Source organism: Centroberyx affinis, unplaced genomic scaffold, assembly GCF_046629955.1.
Source record: "Centroberyx affinis isolate AG114_WGS23_722 - 3 ecotype Tasmania unplaced genomic scaffold, CSIRO-AGI_Caff_v1 ptg000893l_1, whole genome shotgun sequence".
In the NCBI taxonomy this organism is placed as follows: domain Eukaryota; kingdom Metazoa; phylum Chordata; class Actinopteri; order Beryciformes; family Berycidae; genus Centroberyx; species Centroberyx affinis.
In genome coordinates, this window is record NW_027279481.1 from 377466 (window position 1) to 397965 (window position 20500).

The 20500-nt window shown below is 43.6% G+C and overlaps 1 protein-coding gene across 1 annotated transcript; it reads left to right on the top strand.

Annotated features, from left to right (window-relative positions):
• The first annotated feature begins 739 nt into the window (after positions 1–739).
• cilp2 (cartilage intermediate layer protein 2) lies at positions 740–20500 on the top strand. The gene is made up of 9 exons (XM_071521537.1): positions 740–803; positions 8957–9052; positions 10168–10437; positions 10932–11114; positions 12753–12908; positions 13073–13390; positions 14844–14952; positions 15881–16038; positions 18081–20500. Exons 1-9 carry the CDS (start codon positions 740–742, stop codon positions 20498–20500), a joined length of 3774 nt encoding a protein of 1257 aa, XP_071377638.1.

Below are 20500 nucleotides of genomic sequence, written 5' to 3' on the forward strand. Positions count from 1 at the left end.
TTCATGTGGTTTTGATAATGCAGAGCTCCTGCTGATCCATCATTTCAGCACTCAGCGTCCTCAAGTGTCATGCAGTCACACAGACATACACAGAAAAAGAGATACAGCCTTATCGATGGAAACACGGGTAGACACAGACTCACACACACACATAAACACACACCTGTTCTGAGGGTAAATTTAACTACCTTGGAGAAAACAATGTATTACAAAGTGCGGAAAGATGGAAATATTATTGCAAAGAAGTCAGAACTTATGAAATATTCCCTGGTGGAATTACTGGAAAACACCCTTTTATTTGAAGTAATATCACCCACAAACACCCGCCCCTACTCATACCCACACACACTTTCTTCACTCTCTCTCTCTCTCTCTCTCTCTCTGTTTCTTTCTCTCTACCCCCCTCCATACCATTACCTTTTTTTGGAAGCTGATATGGGGGACCCAGATGTTGCACTGTATTGGCCAATGGCGAGCAGAGAGGGGCTGGATTGGTGTGCACTCACGATGCCCCTTCTTTTAAAACTCCTGTGCTCCTGTCCAACTCAACAACTCTCATCTGAGCAAGAGCAGCGACAAGGCTCTCCTCTACCAGCAGCATCACTCGCACCTGAGGACCCCATCGGCCGACTCTCAGAGCTACCTGCGAGTTCGAAGACTCAACAATTTTCCAACTTATGTCTATGCCATAGAGGATCAGAGAAAAAGAGAGATCATCTGTAATTGAGAGAGTGGCACCATGTGGGACTTAACTAAGGTGGTAGTCCTGCTATCTTTCCTGGCTTCAGTGGCTCTGGCTCAAGGTAAGTGAAGATAGTTTTTGACTGTTCAACTGTTGTTATTACCAATTTCAAAAGTGGATGCCATGATGACACATTCACAGAAAGTTGATATAAATCTGTAGAACTGCCAACAAAAATATTGCTGAAAGAAAGTCAACACTGGAAATCACTAAGATCAATTTTGTGCCTCTGAAAGCAATATCTTTATTCCATTGAGTGATCAACTTTCAACTCATTTGTATCTGCCTTGTCATTTCTAATAATAAAAATGATTAAAAAAAAAAAACCCAAACAAACAAACAAAAACAAAACAAACATAGTATGACAACTCACACATGCTGACCATTAAGTGACATAACTGCAGACTTTTCGAAGTTGACGACATTTCCCAGAGGATGTCAGTGTCGGACTGGTGGAGAACTGTCTGGTGGTGAGGTCATATGATAAGGGTAGTATTTGTGTGTGTGTGTGTGTGTATGTGTGTGTGTGTGTGTGTGTGTGTGTCTTGGTTTATAGACCACCACAGTAGTTGTTAATCCCTAATGTTAAGTCACCAGCACGTTCCACTTCCAGGCTAATCAACAACATCTGGCTGCAGTGCAGTGGAGGTTAAAAGCTCTTAACTCAGTGATTACACTGCTTGCTGTCTGCCTGTATGTTTAACCTAAGGGTGTAGTATTCCACTTTTTTTAAAGTAGAAAAAGCCCTGCCTCAACCACATTTTGAGCTGATAATGAAAAGCGGGTCGTGCGGCACACACTTCGTTTCCATAACGACTAGCTGCAGTAGCTGCCACTATCAGCCATCAGTAGGCCTTATGTCCCAAACTCCCACAGCACAGCCAGTGCGCTCCATGCTGACTCTTTAAAATCAGAGTAACAGCTAATCCCAATTTGTCCGAGACACTTTCTCGATTTTCATTCTGGTTGCTGATATTGTGGTAAACTGCTAGCTACCCACCCTGCATGATACCCTGCCTCGTCTTCGTCCTGATAATAGCGGTCTGGATCATGAGCGCCCCTCTTGCTCTCACCCTTAGAAAGCACTCCGCTCTGCCTGAAAGAAGCTAGTCGCAGTGCTTTTTCTAAAGCCGCCGCTATCCGTCTACGGCTGTTCCCCATTAACGTGAACGTAAAAAAGGAGCAGGCAGTTTGAAAAAAAGCAGAATAGTGTGAATACACCCTAAACTTGTTGGACTCAGAGACCTGCAGACAGAGCAACAGATGTCTTACTGAGGCTGTATGCCGTTTAGTGAGAAGTATATCATACACATTGGGTGTATGTAAGGAAAGTTAGTGTAACAGTGGTAATTCAAATTGACTCTCAGAGTATTATGTGCTGCCTTGGGTGCATGCAGAGCCACACACTCCCTTAAAATGTATCGTAAAATTTCATATTTTCTAACGCACTCCTTTAGCAGTTTGACCACACCTTACAGTAAGGTGGTTTTGCATGTGTCCTTATTTCACCCTCAAACCCAGTGGCAGCAGTCCCCAAAATATAAAACCCAGTCACCTTGGAAAATAGCAATAATGACGAATCAAGTGACCCACTTCCCCACATGCTGGGTTTGTGCTCAGTGAGAAAAAGGAATGAAGGAAGGGAGAGGGAGCACAGGTGAAATTACTTTACCTTCCTCGTTTCCCCTGTCCAATCAGCCAATATGTCACTCTTTACTTTTCTGATTGCCCTCTTTGCTGCATTCTGTCCATCACTACGTAATCAAGTCTCTCCTTCTGCCCCTGTTTGTCTCTGTTTATCTTTGTCTGTTTGTTTCCGTTTCCCCCTCTCTATCTCCCTCTTCCAGTAACTTCCCCTCTCCTCCCAAGTTTTTTGTCCTTTTCCCCACTTTTCTCCATTCTGTCTCTCCCTCACTCCATCAAACTCCCTCTTTCCGCTTTCTCCACCTCTTTGCTTCTGCCTCACTCCATCAAACTCCTTCTTCCCCCTTTCTCCACCTATTTCTCTCTCCCCCACTCCATCAAATTCTCTCTTCGCCTTGTTCTCCGTCACTCTCTCCATCCCCCTCAGAGTTTACAGATTTATGAGCTGTTTTCCTATTTGAAGGCGGCAGCTGTTGCTGAATGCCCTGTGTAACTCAGAAGGGGAACAGTGAGGCATTACCGCTGCTCAGGCTAAGTCCCGCTCTGCTTAGCCAGGCTGTTCGACTCAAATGGGCTGTAATGCTGTGGGAGTACCAGTGCACTATCAACCTGTGCCACTGGGGATAATTAATTCGTCTTTTTCTCTAGCTTACTCGAAAAGCAGTTGCTACTTTGCCTCCATTTATACGGATGTTCATTCTCTTCTATTCTATCCTATTCTCCCATAGCCGTTGTTGTATGATTGCCAGGCCAAGACACAGGCAGACGGTGTGTGTGAGGAGCTGGAGGGCCTTAGTGAGTCAGACAGGAGGGCCAGTTCTCCAGATGCTGACCACAGTCTGGTCCAGTCGCTGCACACAGGCCTGCCTGTCTATCCTGCCGACTTTAACGACTGAGACAGGGATTATAAGGGATCAAAGTAAAAGGCGCAAATTCCCATAAATGACAACATCAAGGCCGATCAAATCTCTCTCTCTCTCTCTCTCTCTCTCCCTCTCTCTCTCTGTTCTGTGTGTGTGAGTAGATGCACATATGTGGATGTGTGAGGAAAAAAGTGGAGTACAATTATTTAGTGTAATGCTATATCAGCTGCTTTGAGCTATTTCCAGCTCCTGGCGCTGTACCTTTGCAGAGGTGCAGAAGTTCAAGCAAGGACTTCCAGACGTTTTTTAATGGGGAAATTCAATGCCGCCCAGTTGTATCTTTAATAGCATCAATGAGGAAATACAGTGTGGTGTGAAGACCTTCTGGTGAGAACACAAAGCCAGTGTTATACCTTTATTTTTTTAATCCTCATGGTTGATTTTCATCATTAGTTAATGTCAGGAGCAAAATTGCTGATTTTAATGGGGTACACATGCTCTAGGAATCAATCTTTTTTTGTAGATGTGAGAGATGAAAAGAGAGAGAGAGAGAGAGGGAAAGACAGAGAGAGAAGAGAGAGAGAGCACACCTCAACTAAAAAGCTAGCCAAACACATAAACAACTTCCACATGACTACATGGCAATCAAATGATCACGTACACACGCACAACTCTGTCTTACTCTCTACTCACACACACACACACACACACACACACACACACACACACACACACACATCACATCCCTTAATTCATATGAGAGGAGCAGACTTGAATTTTCATCCCACTGGTTCGCGCTAATCCTTTAGCCTCTGATTTAGAACAAATACCTCCTTATTACCTAAATTTCAAAAGGGCTAGACTTCTGTGACAGATGTTTCCAGTTGCATTAACACTTCACAGCACACTCCTGCTATTGCACTTAAGTACAGGGCCGGGTCATGGCAAGACAAGCTGCATCAACAAATACAACTTCGCTCTTATAGCGAGCCTCACTGTCCAATATGTTACATAATATAGGGAGAGGGGGTGTTTTCTCCTTCTTGTAAGGATGTGGAATATCGTAAACAAGGTCCAGACCTGCTGGTTTATGCCTGTCTTTCTGCCAACGTACATCTGGCACAACGATACCTCTCTAATCTGTCTGAAACCATTCTGGGTGCAACTTCATAAAGTCCTGTGTTTCCCCCTCCCTCTCTTCTGCAGCTTTTTATTAGCCTCTGGCAAAGGCAGCATGTGCTTACTCTTGGAAAACTCCCGCTTCGCTTAGAAAGTGATGGAGAGAGAAAGACTGCCCTTTGGAAAGGGCACTGGTGATTATTAATAGATGATTTGCCTTTGTGTAGCCTGGCTGTAACTGAAGCACACAAGCTGTATTTCAGAATGAAGCACTGTGACGTAAATCATGTTAAATCCAAGCCTACACCTTGAATAGCGCTGTGTCTAAAATAGGGATTGCAGTTGTCACAACACTATCAGGTGCAAACTCAGGGTGGGTATAGACAGACAATCCCTGCAGTGTGGGATAAATGCTAATCCGAAACTGAGATTTCAAAGGATGACACTGGCATAGCTTGGTATTCAGGTTTATTAAGAGGCCCAGACTCATGCCATATGTCTATATGTAGAACCTAGCTGTTAACAAGCCCAGAGACGCAGTTAGTTCTTTTTGCTAATGTATTGTTTCCATCGCCTCTGCTATATTTTGCCACTTTACTGTATCTTGTTACCCTGCCCTTGGTTTATGAGGGTCATGGTGAGGTTCACTAAGGATTTATTGTAGCCCTTGAGTGTGGGAGTTCATGTCAAAGGTGAAACTGTACGAGAAAATTGATATGTCTTTTTAAAGACAATGTGCATTCCACTATCCCCACAGAATTGCACTAGAGTTTCAGACAGTGTAGTGAAGGAAAGAGAGGAGAGAGATGTGTGGCAGGGCCAATTTAAACCAAACCAATTTTAATGGGTTTCCCACACAAGCACACCAATCTATTCAACCAGCAGGACACCTGAGGATGGATTTGTCTAAACAAGAAAGAAGAAATCATAAGTTCTAACTTTGTTCCCTCTGGCTTGAAAAACAGTGTTTGAACTTGCTTCTTGATGAGGTAAAATCAGTCACGTACCAGCTGCATGAAGTAGTGCACAGTAAAATCTCCAGCTTTTAAAATTCATAAAGTGTTAACATGCCATTCAAAAGAACTATAAGGTCTGTGAGTCTGCAGTGGGAACCAGGCCCATAACTGAAGTCACCACCCAAACATCTGCAGTCTACTGTAGCTGATTTGTGTTCCTTTATTAACCTTCTAATACCATTAGTCACCTCGTAAATGACCCTAATAATGTTTTACTGTTTCGTTTTCATTATCAAACATCTTGAAGTGATAATCACAAGCCAAATGGTTCGGCTGTGAAATCCCCAGTCCTTTGTCTTGGTGTGAGGGCGGAAGACTTGTTATGTAACAAGAGAAGAAAACTAAAAACTGCTTTTTGATTTCCTAAAAAAAAAAAAAAAAGTTGGATCCACTTCAGAGTAGGTGCTGGAATGTAATTATCCACAAGACGTCTGGGACTCCATGCAACAGTAGCTCCGAAGCCTCTGAAGTGATTGGGAGCCTCTTGACATTGGGTGCTATTTAAATCAATGTTAATTAAGTGGCACAGCCGGGTTGTTTGTGTCCCAACTTTCTCTTAACAAAGTTTGTTAAAGTTTCTCCTCATAGAATTCATGAGATCACGCTATCACACTGAAAAAGCCACACTGTAAACTGTTGTACTTCAATTCGATTTAGTGTGTTATCAACAGAAATTTTCTGTTGTGCAATAATGTGGTAGAAAAAAGCTTTTGTTTAACTGTAAATCATAATCAGCAGGGAAACAATACCAAGGAGACAAAAGGAGAAACGGGCAAAAACTATTTGGTTGGATTTGTACCGTTACAGAACCTGCATGAGCCACATCTGCCCAGCAGAAACAGTGTGGAAACATTTGTTTCTGTTTATCCAGCCATTCCAATGTATCATAGCTGATATGAAAAGCTATCAATGGTTTTTCAAGCCAGGGGCATAAAAATCCACCATGAAGGTCTGCTGATTGTCCATTCCTATAAACAAACACCTGTTGGATCAGCCTTTAACTGAAACTTATGTAATGCATTTTTGTATAGTCTATCTTTGTTTTGTTGAGCAGCCATCCCGCTTTGCAAAATCTATCATAGAAGTTAAGGATTGAAAATAAATGGGTTTGGCGTAACAATAAAGAGGTGCAGTGAGCCGTAAAACCAGCAGGGACTGGGATCGATGCTCGCCTCGGTGCTGGGAGTCTCTGATCGTAAACTCAGCGGTGTCCCTCCTAAAGTACTAAGTGCTCGCACAGACACACGCACATATAGAGAGGCTGTTTAAGCTACTTTTTCCTCAAAATATTTCTGTCATGGGCCATGACGTTTATTTTTTCCGCACAGCCCGAGTTAAACTCCAGGATGAAATGTCAAGCAAACAGCTGACGGTTTTGAAAACATTAAAAGCTGGTACTGTAGGAAAATGATTCATTATACTTCAAAGCATGGGAGAAAACATAACACATGCCTAATAAATTGAAAAGTTAACAATGAGTGTCAGGGTGAATGTCTTTCTCAGTCCAAGAAAGGTCATGGTTGCTTTCATCTTATATTTGCTGTTGTGCTGATGCCTTTTAAAGTGGATGTGTGAAAAAAGGGAGAGTGTGTGTGTGTAAGTGTGTATGTATGTGTGTGTGTGTGTGTGTGTGTGTGTGTGTGTGTGTGCTGATACTGTTGAGAAATAGTGGCCCCTATGACGCCTGGCACAGCCTCAAATGGGGAGAGTATGTAATCACAGAGGGGGGATGCCTTGCTGTGCGTCTAATGACAGGATCACATACACAGAGAGTGTAAAGGACAGAGAGAGAGAAAGAGAGAGAGAGAGAGAGAGAGAGAGAGAAAGACAGATGGAGAAAGACAGAGGCGGAGGAGATGAAAGCTGGATGGGAGGCAGACAGTAGGAATGAGGATCTGCTGTTGTCAAAATGTTGCGCCAGACAGCATTGACCCGTGGAAAGAAGATATAAGAGTGACATGCTGTGTGTGTGTGTGTGTGTGTGTGTGCATGCATACGTGTGTTTGTGTGCAGATGCATGTGTCAAAAGGATCATAAAAATGAATTGGGTAAGAAATGGGTGTGCAAGTTGCGTGCAGGTATGTGTGTTGTGCGTTGCATGTGTGTGTGTGTGTGTGTGCTCTGTGACAGGAGACGGAGCAGGCTAAAGTGAAGACTTGGCTGTGTTTGCTGGCTCAGCCGCAGCTTAACAGATGACTCTGCATGCACTGATTTGTCTCAGCTGGGGCTTGATTAGCGGCCGCTTGCTGACGGATCCAAGAGGAGGAGGAAGGACGGGAGGAGGAGAAGCAGGGGAGAGGACGGCGAGGTGAAGGATGAAAAGAAGTATGGCAATTAACAAGGAGGGAGGAGAGGAGGAGGAGGTGGGGGAAGAGGGACAGGATGACCCAGAGGAGGGAGGTGAAGAGGCAAGAGGAGTAGCAGACAGCGGGAGCAAGAGGAGGGGAAGAGACGGGGAAGGAGCGAGAAGAGGGAGGAGGAACAGCAGGCAGAGGAGGAGGAGAAGGAGCAAGAGAGGGAGCAGAGGGGGAAGGAAGAGGAGATGGAAGTAGTGGAGTGAGGTGGATGAAAGGGTCTAAGAGGAGGAGGGTGCCGTGCGAAAGGAAAGGATGAAGGAGAGTATTCTGATCATATAAAAGTTGCAGACAATATACTGAGACATCGGCATGCTAACTCACACAGGATGGGACTTCTTTGACATGGCTCAAAAAAACTAAAAGTAAAAACCTATACTGCTTCTATTTGTCTGTCTGTCTGTCTGTCTGTCTGTTTGCCTGTGTGCCTAACTGCCTGGCTCTCCCTGCCTCTCCATTTCTTTGTCCACTCTTTTAATAGAAGACCTTGGCCCAGTGATTGTTTCAGCACAGATGAACAGCGCATAAAAAAGGATAGAAGGCTTAAGGAAAAAAATGAATAAGAGAATGAAAGGGATGGAGAGAATAAAGAGTAAAGAATGGAGAAAAAGCGTCAGCAGTACTTTTCCATGCGGACCGAGGCTTTGTAATGAGAGTGTCTCACTTCAAGCTGAAAGCCCCGGTGCCTTGATCAAAGAGCAGAACGTGCTCAGACTGCTGCACAATATAATGTGTGTGCATTGTCACTGTGTATGTGTGTGTGTATGCGTGTGTGGTTTTGTATGTGGAATGTATTATAATTTGGGTTCAAGTGTCAACAACTGTTCGCATCAGACTCAACTGCACTCATATTCATGGATGCATCACACACACACACACACACACACACACTGGATAACATGGGCTTTCCCTGTGCACCCACGTCCTTGGGATATTATACATAAAGTAAACAGACACTGAGGCAAAACAGTGGAATGTGCTGTAGACAAGACTCAGAAACAAACTATAAAACATTTGGGAATGAACCATCATTCATTCTCCGTTCCAAACCCAGGCGTTCCCTGTACTATAATTGAACTGAAACTCTCAAAAACAAGCTTTTCAGAGAGAAGGGGGAGAAATAGATTCAGGGATTTGGACTGGAGATTGAGTGCGCTGGTGTCATCTGTGTGCTCATCTCTGTGTTTTACCTCCTGTTGTTTTCCTCACTGTGTGCAGGTCCAGTCTGGAACAGCACTCTGCTCAGGACCTGGAGCCAGACAGACAGGAACAGGAAAGTGGCCCACAACAGGTTAACTGACACACAGACTACAGGTACCGTATCCATCAGTCATTCATGTCTGATTTATCTGTGGATTACGCCACACTCTGATAACCTGTAGTTTAATTATATAGTCTATAACATTTATATGACCATGCTGTATCACTCAGAGATAAACCAGCATTATTCAAACAGTTTCAGATTTATGAAATGCTTCAGCGCAAGGTGCGAATCCACAACAGTATGAACCAGAGCCTGCGGCTGTAAGACAATGCAATGATATTTTAATTAACTTCAAGTTGGCTATATCACAAGGCCAAAGTGTTTTATTATAACTGACTTTCCATATGGATAATTTGGGCCCACATCCTTTCAAAGAACATAATGTGTATTAAATTAGGGAACCCAGTGACACAGAAATGTGGGAACATTAAATGTAGTTGAGAGCAGTTCACTCTGATTGACTATTCATTGCATTCTGTCACAGTTAATATCTGAGCCAACACACACTGTGTTGTAGCCACAGGCAAAGGGAATTAGAATTAAATGTCTGTCGTCTTGAGTTGAAAAGCATGGGCTTTTGATGATTTAACAACTGTTTTTAATTGAACAAGCAGCGCCAGTATTAGTCAGTATCCAGATTGCCGGCTACAGCACATATCTCTGAAAGCAAACCCTCCATCTCTACACACCACCTCACCCTATATCCCCCCAAGGGCATCATTTATTAGAGTGAAGCAATGCATTTGCTCAGTGAAAAAAAGATACTCTGTCAGTATGGTGCTAATCCATTGCTACACAGTTATTTCCTCACATCCCTCCTGTGGAACCGCTGTGAGGTGAGAACATGTGGCAGACAAAAAGCTAGACAATGTGCCTCATCTGTCAAGCCAGGGGGTTTGGAAAGAACCTGGATAATGCAGACCTCCCTGGGGTGCATGAACTCAGTCTCAAATGGCAGTAGCAGACCTCCTCTTAAACTTTGTAACCCTTCCCCGCTCTTTCACCATTTTCTTCCTTCTTTCTCCCTCTTGGTCCTGACCGATGCCTCCCCTCCATGTTTTTTTTCTTCTCTTTTTCCTTCTTCTCCATTCTGTCTCTTGCCCCTGATGAATAATCCCCCTACTCCTGTGGTTTTCACACATGTCTCCCCTCCATGCACCTCCAGGCGTGACAGAGTGGACATCATGGTTCAACATCGACCATCCTGGGGGGAATGGAGACTACGAGCGCCTGGAGGCCATCCGTTTCTACTACAGAGAGAGAGTCTGTGCCCGGCCCACGGCCATGGAGGCCCGCACTACCGACTGGGTGGCAGCAGCGGACACTGGGGAAGTGGTCCACTCCAGCCTGGAGAAGGGCTTCTGGTGCATCAACAAGGAGCAGCCCTACGGACGCATCTGCTCCAACTACCATGTCCGCTTCCAGTGTCCCCCAGGTAGCGCTGACCACAGCTCAGGGCGGCACACATTGTCACTTTACAGATGTGAATATTCATATAGAAATGCAGACAAACACACACAGGATTTTCACATGCAGGCTTATGTGCACTGGGCACAGTGAAGAGTCAACAGTGATAAACCCTCTAAAGCCATTTATCTTCTGCTATGTTTGTATATTTCCTGCCGTGAAATGAGTTCACTCATCAAAGTGACAATGAAACAGCATTTTGAAAGCATCCTGCTTCCTTAATGTGATAATGCGGGACATAAAGCAGGGTGGGGTCATTCAAAAGTGTAAACCAGTGAGATATCACTTAGGGAGAAAAAGGCAATTTCATTTGATTTATTTGAAAGTCCCCACTGAAGATTTTTTTGTTTTCCAGGAAGTTAAAATAATGAGATTTTAATTTTTTGCATAAATGGTCAAATAGGTGTATGGTATGATGGTTTGAATTAGCTAAAAAAGCCACTGTCCATTGTGTGTGTTCAGTCCAGGCTTATTGGACTGACTGGAATGAGTGGGGTCCCTGTTCCACCACGCTTTGTAACGACGTCGGCATCCAGGTCCGCCAGAGGACGTGTGTGAGCACCCAGCCCCTCCCTCTGCTGTTGGTACCGGCCTGCCAGGGGCATCATTCAGAGAGGAGGGAGTGTGCCACCGCTCCATGCACAGGTGAGGCTCCAACGTGCCAGAAAACTACCGTACGTTATGCACTGTGATGACATCACACATGTATATAATGAGCAGCAGGGTGCCGTAGTGAGAAGGGAGACCGTCCTTCAACCAGCCTTCAACCTTCCATCTCTCTGCCTCATCTGTTTTTCTGTTTTCCCCATGTCATTATCATTGTCCATGTTCTTGTCACTGTTTTCTTGTTCACTATTGCACGCTCAGCCGTCCCGGTGGGTGATCCCTCGTTGTCTCCCACCTAAGGTTTCTTCCATTTTTTTTCCTAACAAGGTTTTCTTGGAAGTTTTTCCTTGTATGCACTGAGGGTCTAAGGCTGGTGGTGCCGGGTAGGTTGGTTATGTAGAATAGGTAGGCTGTTAAGTCTTGCTAAAATCTGCTTTTCTGTGTCTTGTGCATTTCCTGGTGTTTGTCCTATATTACTCTGTTCTATTGTTGATCAGTTAGATCTAGTTAGGCTCATTCTTTGTAAAGTCCTTTGAGATATGCATGTGATAAAGGGCTATATATAAATAAACAAACTTGAACTAGAGGACCAAGGTTCAAGCCCCTATGTGGACAGGCATCTTTCCTGCTGAAGTGTCCTTGAGCAAGACACTGAATCCAGCTCCAGCTGTTTTGTAGCTGACCCTGCACTCTCTTCACCTGCCTGTAGAGGGTTCAAGCGAAAAAATAATTTCCCTATGGGGATCAATAAAGTATCACATTATTATATAGACATATGAAACACAGCTGGTATAGCACTTTTGTTCGTCTATAGAATTGAATATCCTTATTTGTATCAATTTACAGTCAAATAAACAGTTTTGTTGAAGACCAAATTCAAACTTGAATGAAATTTTGCCATAAAACACTGTTAACCGCTGAGACTAGACTGGTATTTCAACTTCTCTTGGCAATGACAGCCCCTTCATTACGACATCAAAGCTAGTCTTTCAAGGTCATCATCATATTGGGACAATCAGAGTAATTTATCCACTGCCAAAAAGATCTGTCATGAAATACCAGGACCCCCATTAATAATATCTGTCATTCTCATTGACTGCACATTTGATGTGAGTAGAGCTCCAGGGCCTTTGATCAGCGGAGGGCTGTCACCTAACGTCTCTCTGCCTGTCCCACTTGGGGAGAAGAGCAAATACATGACAACCAGGTCACACTCTTCACACTGAGCTTCACTGTCAAGTCCCCACTAGGCATGACAGGTCCACACATCTAGCTGCTCTCTTGTTCTTTCCGATTCGTTTATTCATTAATTAGAATTACAGAAACAAACGTAATAGTGTTTTTAGAGTGAATAAATTCTAATACTTGGTGATGATTCTGGCAGTGAAAAGGTACTTTCCTTTTCCCTTTCTTGGCTTGCCTTGGCACTTTGGGAAAAACATTTGGTATCTAAAAGTCATTATTCAATATTTCAAAACACCCTCAAAAACTGTTTTTGTAAGCAAAGGTCTTCAGATGGGTCATACATTTAACAGTAACCCATAATGTGCTTTAACTTTATGCTAGCAATTATTTTGCCATGGTAAGTAAGTGCCATTTTTGTCTAATGGGATGTATCTCATTTTGGGATTAAATTTCAAACTCATATTGTCCTCTCCTGTCTCCCTGTGTGATTAGCCAAATGGAGTCCATGGGGTCGGTGGGGGACCTGCTCAGTGACCTGTGGCGGAGGTCGTAGGATTAGGAGGAGGACCTGTATGAGGACTTCGGAGACAGTGCAGTGTATTGGACGACCTGTGGAAATACAGAAGTGTGGGAAGAGCCCATGCCCAGGTACTGTAGAAGGTGCACAGATGATATGAAGAGATATGAATTCAAACTGATGTTGAAAATAATATATTGTGGTCATTGTAAATGATACATAGTAACGTATTTTTCTCTATCTGCCTGTGTTCATGTATCTCTCTCCCTTTCTCTCTCTCTCTATCTCACAACAGCCAAATGTCAGCATGTGTGCACTGAGGGCCGTCCCAGCGAGGACTGCAGCCGCTGTGTGTGTGATGGCCACGTGCTGCAAGGAGAAGTCTACAGTGTGACTGGCGTTCCTGTGGCGGGGGCCAGGGTGGCGCTGGCCAACCGGCCCAAGATCATCCGCGCCCGTACGGATGCCAACGGCCAGTTCAGGCTCCCGGGAGTCTGCTCCTCCAGCTCCACCTTGCTCTCCATCAGGAAGGAGAGGTTTGCCCCGGCCGTCGCCTCCACATCCAGTAACACCACAGGGTTATCCTGGGTACGGGCTGTCCTCAAGTCAGCTGGTGAGTCTCAGTGAGGACGAAGGAGCGTGGGCATGAACTATAGTTATTAAAAGCTAAAAGATAGAAGGTTCACTTGTAAGTTGTTTTCCCTTGAGCTGATTTTGTTGAACCCAAGTGACCATAAAAATAAAGCAGTTTCAAGGTCTATTATAGTTAAGTGTACAGGTGATTTATTTAATGTACAGGTTAGCTATAATAGAGAAGTCAGAGTGAGCACACGCACATCTCTTTTCCAGGTGCTGAGTCGAAATAGTTACTTCATGCAAATTCAAAAAGACTCGCAACACTGTGGCAGCTCCCAATATTTTGCTTACTTTATTCTACATTAAAAAAATATACAATGTTTCGAGCCCTCACAGGCTCTTCGTCAGGTAGGTTTTGCAATGAATCAGACAGGTTCAGGTGTTCCTCATTTACAGAATGGATGTAAGTCCCACCCATAGGTGTGATCATGGAAAACACAATGAAATCTCTACAAAGAAAGAAAAATTAGAAAAAAAATATAGAAAAAAATATATATATAACCCGGAAATCCTGATTAACCATCGTTAGAAAAAAACTCAATTAATTTATATTTGAGTATAATTCACCTAAGTAGGTAGCATACTATACATACATATCAAAAAGCATTCACAGTATAAAGATGGGCCTATTTATTTATATACATGTGGCCTGTTAGTTCTATATTGGAAAGTTCTAAGGGGTACTACAATCTCATGATTCACTGGTCATAGATGTAAGTTTTTTCCCCTCCCCCCGAAAAAGGAAAACAACAACAACAACAACAACAACGACAGCAATATATATATATGAAGAAATTATCTCATTAAGTTATCGAAAAAGTGAATCAAAAAGGAAGAATAGTGGCCTAATATCAAAAAATATTAGGCCTTTTTTTATATTAGGCCACTATTCTTCCTTTTTGATTGAACTTAACCTACCTGACGAAGAGCCCGTGAGGGCTCGAAACGTTGTATATTTTTTTAATGTAGAATAAAGTAAGCAAAATATTGGGAGCTGCCACAGTGTTGCGAGTCTTTTTGAATTTGCAGGTTAGCTATAATGTCAGTGATTCCCATGAGAATGAGTATCCTGACGCTCATTAACACAGTCCTACAGAGCCAGGAAGGCATCCAATCATATCATCCAATCATCTATATTCCCAGACTGTAGGAAACAAAATGACAAATTGTCACAACAACAATATAGAATGATATTGGAAGAGCAGTTACACACACTTGGTTTTATGGAAAGCAACTGAACAAAGGGGTTTTCACCTGTGTGGCATTTGAAACTGTAATTCCCTCACCAATACTTTTTCATAAGCATGGAGACCAATGTGAGATTAAAGTGTAAGGCTTGATTGAGTTTTATGGGGTCTGAAGACTCTGCGGTGCCATTCATAACAATGAGAGTGAAGTATTGAGGATTTGCTTCCATCTGTTTTCTACAGAAAAGCCATACATTGTGAAGCACCCCGAGGACAAAGTGCGTTACGAGGGAGGCCGGGTGCTGCTGTGCTGCAAGGCAACAGGATCACCCACACCCGACAAATATTACTGGTGAGATGACTGTTTTTTAGATTTGCAGAGCACAGAAAATCCCAGACGTTCTACCTTCCAGAAATCTATTTCTGGAATTTTTTTTATTAAATGTATCTAAAATAGGTATTTGATTACTTTTGAATATTGTTTAATTTGCATTTGGCTGTAGTTAAAAGATTTCATTTAAATCAAGATACTTTTGTAAGCTGTGTTTTTATTATAAAATACTCAAACTACAGTAATTTCTAGAATACACCAGATGTTTTCTAAAAAATAAAATAGGCAGTATCCAATTCAGATTCATCCACTTTTTTTTCTGCTAATGGTCATTTCTATTTTGCCAGCTGCACCACATCACACATAATTACCTCCGCCAAGGAGGTTATGTTTTCGGTGCCATTTGTTTGTTTGTTTGTCTGTTAGCAGAATTACGAAACTACTGGCCCAATTTTCATGAAACTTCATGGAAGGGTGTAACATGGGCTAAGGAAGAACCCATTAAATTTTGGAGTGGATCCGGATCCGACTCACGAACAAGCAATAATAGCACGAACCTTGGCGGAGGTCTGCGCTCTCCGAGTGCCTTTCTAGTTAGGATAGAAACTATGTATGTGCCCCTGTGTCTTTGTTCTGTTTTTAATTTTGATGAAGGCCATGAGGCTGAAACAGCAATTTTAATGAAAACCCAGTGAAAGAGATTTTTATGCGCCCGAACAAGAGCTGCACTTTTTCTTTGCCTTAACATTTGTATTTTGAAAATACAAATTACAGATAGTTAATTGAATACAATTCTTTACACCAGGTACTGTAATTTATTTTGATACATTGGATGAGCATATATTTGCAATTTGTACCAAGATACATTTTATTTGTGTCTATCTCTGCTAACATTTAAATTGACTTTCTCTCTCTTTGTCTCTATTTGTCTTCATCTCCAACCCTCCAGGTATCACAATGGGACTCTGCTGGACAGGAAGGTGTATAAGTATGAAGAGGACCTTGTACTGAGAGACCTGAAGTCTGAGCAGTCAGGACAGTACCACTGCAAAGCCAGCAGCCATGCAGGCAGCATCAAGTCCTCTCCAGCCTTCCTTACTGTAATTGGTATGTATTGGATCTCATACTACCAGTGTAGTTAGTGATGTTTCCACCATCAAGTTAACCAAGTTATGTAGTTGAAGAAGTGTAGGAATTGTCTCATTCATATATTGATGACACATATCAGTCCTAGAAACCTTAAAAACAGGAGAACCAGTGATCTGATTTTGTTGAAGCTGGGAGTTCTCAGGATCAATAAGACATACAAATTTCACTTTCAGTAGATGGCACACATGTAAGTTGTAATGTAATGCAAATTGTAATGTATCATAATCAGCCATGAGGGATAAATAATTAATTATGATAGCTCACTATGTTATGACTATAGCTCACAGGGTCTACATGGTTGTCAGCCCAGTGCATTTGACAGTGATATATTTAGTGAAAATCCTACACAGGTTAAGTTTAAAGTAAAACCACTCACAAAAAAGCGAACAGGCGCAATGCATTTCCTAATAGAAAGTAATATAAAGCTGCCATGGAGATTAAATATACTCTTTCTAGTAATGCCAACCCTAAGCTCCAACTAAGTGATCCATGAACCAAGTCTATGCATTGACAGGATTGAAACAAAACCACAGTGTCCTACAACTGAGTGAGTGAGAAAAAAGTCGGTTAATGGGCTATCTGTTTCATTGAGAGAAAAAACAACACTATACATGAGGAAAACGGGAAAATAAAATAGCAGGGCTCACAGAATCTGGCTGCACTAGGAGCAAGTTTTTATTATATTTACTTTGGTTGAAAGCGCTCCTTTCTAAACACAGATTCTTTACTGTGAGAGATGGCCCCAGACACTGTAAAACCTCAAGCCCAATCTCTCCAGAACACCCAGTATTGAAGTGAAATCCAAGATTGTCAATAAATTCTGTTTCCTTTTTTCTCTCTCTCTCCTGGTCGAGTCAGACAGCTATGCATTTCCACATCCGTGTGGGAGATTGCTCATATTCCCCAGGTGCTTGTTAGCCAAGATACAGATCAACAGAAAAGGTCTGAATGGGAGTGTGCTAAAGTAATCTGTCCCAGGCTTCTTCAGAAGAACCCCTGCACCCCCTGAAGTCATTATAGCATGAGATATCTCCCCCTGTGAAAAGGACGACAACACCTGAGAGCAGAATGACAAACCCGCCTCATTCCTAGGGGAGAGTGCAGTTTCTTTTCACATTTTTACATTGTACTCAAGTGTTCAGTTTAATTTGACTTCCTGTGAAAGCTTGTTGTTGTTGTCTGTTCATGCAGGTGACTTAGAGCTAAATATTTTACTTTCAAAGGAAGTTCAAACTGTTCTTGGTAAAGCCATCAGCCGTACAGTAATGACATTTCATGCAAATCAGACGGATCCATCTGTCTGCAATTATCGATTTATTTGGGAGATGGGGAGTCTAACAAGAATACTGGACTGTAAACTCGACCATGATATCATGCACATTAATTATTTTGCCAATACCTGGGTGAACAATAATCCTTTCTTTCCAGTTCCCATCTGGATGGTTGGTAAATAAATGTTCTCTTCAATTTCATGTCTAATTATCCCATCATGGACATTTCACAGTCCAACTTGGCCGGTCACAGGTATTCTCAGGCCATGCAGACATTGTGTGCGTGAGAGAGACGGGGAGAAAGAGAGAGTGACAGAGAGAGAAAGAGAAGAGAAAAGAGAAAATACTCAGGTTTACAGTAATACAGTTCACAAGTCGTTGTTTATTCTGGGTCCTTGTCTTATTCAAAGTTCATGCTGCAATATGTGATTACATAGCAGCCTGTGATTAATTTTATGATTAAAATCCTATAGGCTTGAGAGCTTTTCATTCAGTTAGGGTATCTGAAATAGGACTTTTCCAATCAGCGTGTGTACAAAACAGCATATCTGCATTCCTTTGTACACAACCAAAGCAAAAATTGTCAAGATGGGAGTTTGGGGAATTGTTATACAGGCATAAAGCAACATACTATATTGTGCACATATCAAATCATAAAACACATTGTAAACTTATGTTCTGTAAGTGTCAACATCAACACTAACTTGTAATGTATTGTGTAATCCACAGCAAAAGGAACACCAGCATGTAATTCCACCCCTGAGACCCATCTCATCAGACTGCCGATGGACTGCGTTCAACCTGGGACTGATTCCAAGTACTACAATGCTGGCCGTTGCCTCCACAACAAATGCGCTGGCTCCCTGGACTTCGATATGCGCTGCAGGGATGGAGTTGGGTCCTGCTGTGGCGTCCAAAACATGGAAAGTCGAACAATTGACTGCGGGAGCTACAGCCTTCCTGTCCGGGCCGTGACAGAGTGCAGCTGTCAGAAGTGTATGGAGCCTACTGTGCAAGTTCGCGGCAGAGTGGTCACAGCTGACAATAATGAGCCTCTGCGTTTTGGGCACATCTACATTGGTAAAGAGAGAGTGGGCACCACCGGATACCAAGGAGGTTTCACGTTACAAATTACACCGGACACGCAGAGATTAGTGGTGAATTTTGTCGACCCCACGCAGAAGTTTATTGACACTCCTAAAGTGTTCATCTTTGACAAGAGGGGGGGATCCATCTACCATGATGTGAAAGTGATGAGAAAGCAGACGCCAATTGATATCAACGCAGCGGAGACCAACACTATTGAGTTAGGGGAAATTAAAGGAGAGGACCCCATAGGTCAGTTAGTTATTCCTCCCAATTCCTTCCATAAGGAAAATGGAGAGATCTATGAAGGAACTGTGAAAGCCAGCGTCACATTCATTGACCCTAGAAATATCACCACAGCTGCTGCAGCTCCTGGCGACCTCAACTTTGTGGATGATGAGGGTGATATGCTCCCTTTGAGGACCTATGGCATGTTCTCTGTGGACTTCAGGGATGAGACCAACAAGGATGTCCTTGGAGCTGGAGCAGTCCAGGTCCTTCTTGACACACAGCATGTCAAAATGCAGGAGCACATCCCCAAAATGAAGCTGTGGTCGTTAAATCCAGACACAGGAGTCTGGGAGGAGGAGAGTGACTTTACCTACAGCCAGACAACTTCTGGTGGCCATGGGAGGAGCAAACGAGAGGAGCGCACATTCCTCATAGGCAACATGGAGATCAGAGAACGCAGGCTCTTCAATCTGGATGTGCCTGAAAACCGACGCTGCTATGTCAAAGTCCGGGCCTACATGAGTGACAAGTTCCTTTCTACCGAGCAGCTGGAAGGTGTTGTGATCAGCTTGATAAACCTGGAACCCAAGCCTGGCTACTCCTCTAATCCCAGGGCATGGGGCCGCTTTGACAGTGTCATAACTGGACATAACGGGGCCTGTTTACCAGCTTTCTGTGACGCCCAGAGGCCTGATGCTTACACAGCCTATGTCACAGCAATCATGGGTGGGGAAGAATTGGAGGCTGCTCCTTCCTCCCCCAAGATGAATCCAAACATCATTGGAGTGTCTCAGCCATATCTGGATAAAATAGACTACCAGCGCTCCGACCATGAGGATCCAGCCCTGAAGAAAACAGCCTTTAGAATCAACTTGGCAAAGCCTAACTCTAATAATCTGGATGAGACCAATGGGCCAATATATCCGTATCAGAGTTTAATAGCCTGTGAAAATGCCCCTGTTGATGCAAATCATTTCAGATTCTTCAGAGTTGAAAAGGACAAGTACGAATACAATGTTGTTCCATTCCAGGAGAATGATTTGACGACCTGGACAGGAGACTACCTCTCCTGGTGGCCTAATCCCCAGGAGTTCAGGGCATGCTTCATCAAGGTGAAGATCCACGGGCAGAAGGAAGTGATGGTCAGGTCAAAGAACAAGGGAGGAACGCACCGTGAGACAAAAGGCAAACTTTATGGCATTAGAGATATACGCAGCACCCGTGACATGAGAGAGGCCAACACCTCAGCGGCCTGCGTAGAGTTCAAATGCAGCGGGATGTTGTTCGATCAAGCTGCAGTGGACAGATCCCTCATATCAGTGCTTCCACAGGGGAACTGCCGTAGGGTCGGCACCAACAGCCTCCTACAAGAATATCTCATTAAACATCCTCCAGTTGCTCAAAACAACGAGTCCCACGCATTCACCATGTTAGCCCCCGTTGATCCTCTGGGACACAACTACGGCATCTACACAGTCACAGACCAGAATCCCAGGGTTGCCAAGGAGATCGCAATTGGGCGCTGCTTTGACGGCACCTCAGATGGTTTCTCCAGGGAGATGAAGACGGAGTCTGGAGTGGCACTGACCTTCAGCTGCCCAGAAAGGAAAATTAGCAGGGAAAGCCTCTTCCAGCGTCTGCAGACTAACCCGGGCCAGACGCTGTCTCAAATGGCCAGGGACATGAGGGAGTCGGAGGGTCTGCAGGTGCAGAGATCATCCACCCAGGTGGTGGCCTATCCTTCAGAGCAGCGGGGCAGGACCCAGAACCGCAGAGTCAGCTCCAGCACAACCAGGAGGAGAGTATCCATGCGCACACAACAACGTCAATAG

Bases quoted from the DNA above. Each gene is read 5' to 3' on its own strand.
- cilp2 (XM_071521537.1), top strand. From the start codon at position 740: ATGTGGGACTTAACTAAGGTGGTAGTCCTGCTATCTTTCCTGGCTTCA. The intron at 9,053-10,167 runs GTACCGTATCCA...ATGCACCTCCAG, and splicing joins AACTGACACACAGACTACAG to GCGTGACAGAGTGGACATCA. The intron at 12,909-13,072 runs GTACTGTAGAAG...ATCTCACAACAG, and splicing joins TGGGAAGAGCCCATGCCCAG to CCAAATGTCAGCATGTGTGC.